Source organism: Gossypium raimondii, chromosome 1, assembly GCF_025698545.1.
Source record: "Gossypium raimondii isolate GPD5lz chromosome 1, ASM2569854v1, whole genome shotgun sequence".
In the NCBI taxonomy this organism is placed as follows: domain Eukaryota; kingdom Viridiplantae; phylum Streptophyta; class Magnoliopsida; order Malvales; family Malvaceae; genus Gossypium; species Gossypium raimondii.
In genome coordinates, this window is record NC_068565.1 from 32,775,924 (window position 1) to 32,781,923 (window position 6,000).

The 6,000-nt window shown below is 33.4% G+C and overlaps 1 protein-coding gene across 1 annotated transcript; it reads right to left on the reverse strand.

The window, feature by feature from the left end:
- Positions 1-625: 625 nt before the first annotated feature.
- Positions 626-2,906, reverse strand: LOC105785612 (zinc finger protein SHOOT GRAVITROPISM 5). The gene is made up of 3 exons (XM_012611724.2): positions 2,467-2,906; positions 1,973-2,372; positions 626-1,520 (listed from the first exon to the last, which is right to left on the reverse strand). Exons 1-3 carry the CDS (start codon positions 2,585-2,587, stop codon positions 800-802), a joined length of 1,242 nt encoding a protein of 413 aa, XP_012467178.1. The 5' UTR covers positions 2,588-2,906; the 3' UTR covers positions 626-799.
- Positions 2,907-6,000: the final 3,094 nt, after the last annotated feature.

The following is a 6,000-nucleotide window of genomic DNA, read 5'->3' on the forward strand; positions in this document are numbered from 1 at the left end:
TTTTTTTTTTCAATGTTTTGTTTTTATTATAAACTTTACACATTTTGGTCCAAGTATAACGAAAACCCATCGTGAGCTGCTGAGCAAAAATACAACTTACAAATTTTGTGAGCCTCAGCCTGTTTTTCTTTTTCCTTTTTATCTTACTTTAGTAGGAAAACCCATCATAGAGAGTTCTATTCTCAATTTATGGTCTAATCCGGCTCAACTTTAAATATAGTCAGAACTTGTATATCTCGAAATATATTGTAACAAAACATATATGTCAGTGCCTAATCTAGGATTATTCAATAAGTTACACACAAGTATATATAAGGCTTAGGCTAGTGGCTAGAAGAATAATCTGAAATGAATGGTTACTCTCCAAGCTTTATGATGGGATTCAGCATATTTGAAGTCAAGCGGACGATAAAAATGAGCCCTGATGTTTAAAACATTCACATGGCATACCTGCAGGTGTAGCAGTGCAATAAGCGGTTGAGAAAATCTCAAGGCATGACCATTTGTTCATATATCTCATATAGATACTGTACGTCACACTGCATTTAATTAAATTGCAATGTCTACCCCCCCTTTTTTTTTCTATTAAACAAATGAAGATATAGTAAATCGATTCAAGAACTGCTTAAAACGACCATTTTCTTCTTCTTTTTCTTATATCAAATCCACGTAGTGGTTAGAATAAGTGAAGAAAAACTAGTTGACAAAGCAAAGAAAAACTCAACATGCAGATCAAAGAACAAAGAGATTTAAGGGCTAATGGGGGTTGATCATTTATCATTGCATGATCAACTTGCCGTCACTCTCCTTCCCCTTCTGTTGTGGCTGAAGACATGTAACTCATAGCAAGTGAGGTCTCATCATCTGGACCAGCAGCTGTTGATGTTTGGAACTGATGCTTGCAAGTTTGACAAGTGATCTGCATGATTGTAGCACTTATCTTCTTTGTGGCTTGATCTTTCAAGGCTTGAGCTTTCTCCAGTTCACCTTGCGCTTGTTGCCTTATCCTCTTTGCACTAGCGAACTCAAGCTCAGCCATCTCGATCTGCCTCTTAGCTTCTTGTCTAGCCTTTTCGGCGTAGGCCTTCTCGGCCATGGCCAACTTTAGCTGCCCACTTGCGAACTCTTTCAACCTAGTAGCTTCTAATGTCGTTTCACTTGCATTCTTTTCACCACCGTCGTTGGACCCTATCGATAGCTTCAAATGTGTAGCGTACTCCTCATCTGAATCCCTCGAGTTAGCGGTTGATGAAGGTAGAAGTTGAAGTTCAAGATTGTGTTGCAGTTGTTGGCGCTGATGGTCTGAACCAGACACACGCTTGTACAAGAAAACAGGCTCCGTTGATTTTGTTATCGGCAATCCATGCAATGGGGCGATGCTAAAGTTGGCATCGCTTGAAGGACTAGTGCTTGAAGCCGTTCGAGAGGAGCAGGCTGCTGCAGGTTGCAGCTGCGCCTGCAACTCAGGTTGAACTCGTCGAATGGTGCAAGCATCTTGGTGTTCAATGAAACTCTCCACCCTGAAACGACACAGATTAGATGAGAATTTGGACTGTTCCAGGTGTTTTTTTTTTAAATAATCAAGTTTGGATTATACAAACTAAGTCAAGGAAGCAACCAAGTCCTCTTCATGTAGGGTTACCGAGGAACAAAGCAATATAAAATTGACTTTAGTTAACTATAGGTCGGATTATGAGACTAGGTTTCCTGTATTAAAATACTAATTAAAAAATGAACTGGGGTCTGAATTCTAGTGTCTGTAAACGACTATTTTGCGTGTAATTGGGTTTTAATTAAGTAAACAAACAAAAACATGTTATGGGGAATAGGGAAGAGGAAATCAATCTTGGATTTTGTTTTTTAGGATAATTTTGAGGGTATTTTTAGGGTTTGAATGTGGAAAAAAAATTGAGAGGAAAGAGGAAAGAGGAGGTTGTATTTTGGGGGTATGAAGAAGTGAAGTGAGAGTGACCTGGAAAAGACACGGCCACAGTCACAAGAATGGCCTCGGGTGCCACAAGTCTTGAGATGAGCCTTGTAATCAGACTGAACAGCGTAACCTTTAGAGCATTTCTCGCAAACCCACTGTTTCTGATTGCTGTGTTTCCGCCGGAAATGTTTCTTGATGCCAACCAGATCACCTAAAGCATGGCAAGGGTCATGGTGCAAGCAGGTTGGCTCGGGGCAAACGAACACCCTCTTCTTCACCTCTTGTGATTCCCTTTTCAGCAGCTTCCATGGCACCTTATGCCTTCTCCTATGCATTTGCAGGTTCTGGTCTCTTTGAAACCCTTGGTTGCAGATCTCACAAACATATCTATCCGATTCCAGCAACGTTTTTGGAGATAAAGAAACCACCTCTGCATCAGGATCTACAAACACAAAATCAATTCAATTATGAACAAAACAAAAAACAGAAGAATAGGGTATTAAACTAATGAATTAAAACATATAAGCTAGTACAACCTGGGGTGCCTGCTGGCTTTCTTTTTCTTTTATGGGTGGCCCCATTTTCCAAAGGAGTGAGGGGATCAGAGGAGGAAGATGGAAGGGGTGCAGCAGAAATTGAAGAGTTGTTGTCTAACATAGTGATGGTTGCAGTTCACTATATGTGTTGCGTGGGTGATGGAGTTTGAAGTGAAAAAACAAATCAATCAATCTTGCTTTAGCTGTACAGGTGGTGGAGGGCTTGGCTTGGAGTAGCTAGTGGGGGAGGGGAAATTCAGCTTTACTGATAACACTACACAAAGGAAAATGGGGATCAGAGAGAGAGGGAAGGGAACATGGAGAAGAAGAAAAAGCTATTGCTTTCTGCCATCAACTTTCTTTCTTTTAAGCTTTATTTAAAAAAAGTTTTCTTGGTTTTGCTGTTTCAGTTAGACCCCCACCATGAACAGGTAAGGTTGAGGCAAGTCTTACTTATAAAGCTCCTTTGAATGCGAGAGAGGAGGAGAGGGGGCTGATTCAATCAGAAATGCTTGTGTTTTGGGGGCCCACACCCACATAATAACACACAGGCATTTGGACAGGAACAAAAAAACATCCCCACAACAAAACAAACTGTCATTATTCAATCACACAGTAATTTGCATGAATTTATTTCTTTATTATTCATATATTATTCCTATTTGTATATATGAATAGGAACTGCAGGCCACACCTCCCTTCCATTTTCACCTGACCTTTTTTTTTTTTTTTCTCTTTCAATTCCTTTTGTGAGAAAAAGTTGAGATGTAAATCTTGGGGGGGGGGGGTGAAAATGGATTATTTGTTTGATTAAGCAAAATTAAACTAAAACCCTAAATTAGTACTGTTTTCTTTCAGTTTTTCTAAAGATGAGGGAAACAAGATTTGTCACTTTCAAGAAGGTTGTAATCATTTCTATAAGAGATTTTTTTTTTCTCTCTTTTTCTTTTACTTATTTAAAATCTCCTCCCCATTCTTCAAAATTTGCCCTATTCCTCATTCTGTAACTCTTTCTCCAATAAAGAAAAAAGGATATTGGAACCCTAATAATTCTATTTCCCAGAAAGTTACTGTTATATCACTCAGCTAATGAGCTCAAAAAGTTATTGTGGTAGATACTGATTTTGCCTATACATATAAAAAGTTGAAAAATAAAGTTTTGAATGAAAAGTAATTGAGCTAAAGATAGAATTACAGTGATGAAATTCAACTCAATTGAAGTACGTATCTACATTGTGATATTAAATAACAATATTATATATAAGATCATATTGGCTCTGTATATGAAATGGGTTTGCATGGGTTCCAACAAACACTCTTATTCTTTTATCATAAAACATCGTTAATTATCATCATGGAATTGTGTAAACCCTATAGATGATGATAATGGTTTAAATAACATATCGATAAATATTAACAGAATCTTTTTACTACCCCACTTATTCAATCAACATTTTAATTCAATTATCAAATAATGTGTTTGAATTACTTTCTTTAATGATAACTTGTTATAACAATATTTCATTATAATAATCAAAATGTTAGTAGAATCAACTTTTATATTTTTATTTTAATCATTTAAAACAATTCACTTATAACCAGAGGGAAATTTTAAAATTTTTTAGGGACCAAAATTAAATTGTAATTTTACGATAGTAAAATATAATTTATCATTTTAATAGCCTATATCTTTATAATTTTAAAGGATTAAATCAAATTTTATCATTTTTAAGGGGTCAAAGTGTAATTTTACCTTTACTAATTTAAAATTTTAAAGGATGAAAAGTTTTCCATATTGGGGGAGATCGGGGCTCGTGCCATCCCCACAATAAACATAGTTATGAAGTACATTTCTTTTATTAAATTACTTCTTTATAACAACATATTATTTAAAATTTTAAGTAATATTATAATTTTTATCATATAAGCAAGTCTATTAATTATAATTTATTAAATAAAATGATCTTAATTAAAATATTATTCTAATAAAAAATTTAAATTTTACATGGAAAAATCTATTAATCATATTTTATTAAATGAAAATAATCTTCAATGAGTGAAATTAAAATATTAATTCAATAAAATATTAAGTTTTTAATTAAATATTTTACAATGAATTTAGAACATCATAAACTTATAAATTGATCTCATGCACGCAACATAATACTCTCCTGTATATATTTTTAAAGGTAGATAACTTATACTAATTAATTGAACTCATTAGTTTTATAAATTTCATAATTAATTATGTGAAAGAATGTAAAATAAAATATGCATAAAAGTAATAAATTTGCACATGCTATACACATTTTAGTTTTGTTGATTTGATTCTCACTTTGTTTCTTTTTGAACATAATTCTCACTTACTTTATATGGTATGATATGGTAGGTTTACAATAATTATCTCTTTATAATAGCATGCTATTATAAGTGTATAACAATTGTCTTTCGATAATGAGACAAAACTTTAGGAAATAAAGTTATAGAAAAATTGATAGTAATAATTGGTATTATATGAATTTTGATGGTAATACTAATATTTGCATCTGTGTTATTACCGTATCTAAAATGATTAGATCTATAGTAGCGACCTTTAATCACTGGCTTAAAGCAGCTACATAGGATAGAGACATGTTATTAATAAGAGTTGTGCCAGAGTAGTATATCCTTAGCCAAATATATAGTGTTTTTAATGCATTTTTAATAATATGAATTATCATTTGGTGGTGGAAATTTTATTTTATCTTATTTATTTAGTTTTAAACATTAATTAGGTTTTCTAATTTTGAAATTGAAGGCTCTATTATTAGTTCATAATTTTGTGGTGATAAATAAAATGTTAATTATTTATTTAGAAAATGGTTGTTATAAGAACCAGAGCTGCTCATCATTTTAAACTTTTCTCGTCGGCACGATATAGACATTTGATCGCTATCTTTTAACCAACCAAAGATAAGAAATATGGATTACAAATTAATAATTCATGTTTCACGATTTGTATTGAAAATTCAATGAATTATTTTAGACAACTATTTATAGATGTCACAACCCACTAAACGCCAACTGCTTAAACAATTTAAAGAAAAAAAAATTCACAGCCAAGAAATTGTTTCTTTCTGATTAATTTTATATATCACAAAATGAATATGAAAAATACTTTAATTTCAAAAAAATTAAAATTCGTGAAAAATAAAATTCTCAAAAGTTATCTAAAAGCTTATAAAAGATTTATCATGTATCTAGAAAAGATTAATCTTCTCCCCCATCAATATTTGGTTTTTGAGTTAGTTGTTATTGTAATAACCAATTTTTACTCAGGCATTTTAAAACTAGGTTTAAATAATAAAAATGTCCAGTTACACAGACCCAATGTGGCCCAACTCATTTTAACCTAAACTACCCAAATTAGCCTAGCCCTAAACCTAAACTCAGCAAACCGATTCAGCCCAAAGGGCCCAATATCATAATGCACTGTGGCAAACCCTAGCAGCCTCCACGCCGCAACCACCTAGGGCCTTCGTCCCCACGTGCCGA

Bases quoted from the DNA above. Each gene is read 5' to 3' on its own strand.
- LOC105785612 (XM_012611724.2), bottom strand. From the start codon at position 2,587: ATGTTAGACAACAACTCTTCAATTTCTGCTGCACCCCTTCCATCTTCC. The intron at 2,373-2,466 runs GTTGTACTAGCT...TTGTGTTTGTAG, and splicing joins AAAGCCAGCAGGCACCCCAG to ATCCTGATGCAGAGGTGGTT. The intron at 1,521-1,972 runs GTCACTCTCACT...GTGTCGTTTCAG, and splicing joins TGTGGCCGTGTCTTTTCCAG to GGTGGAGAGTTTCATTGAAC.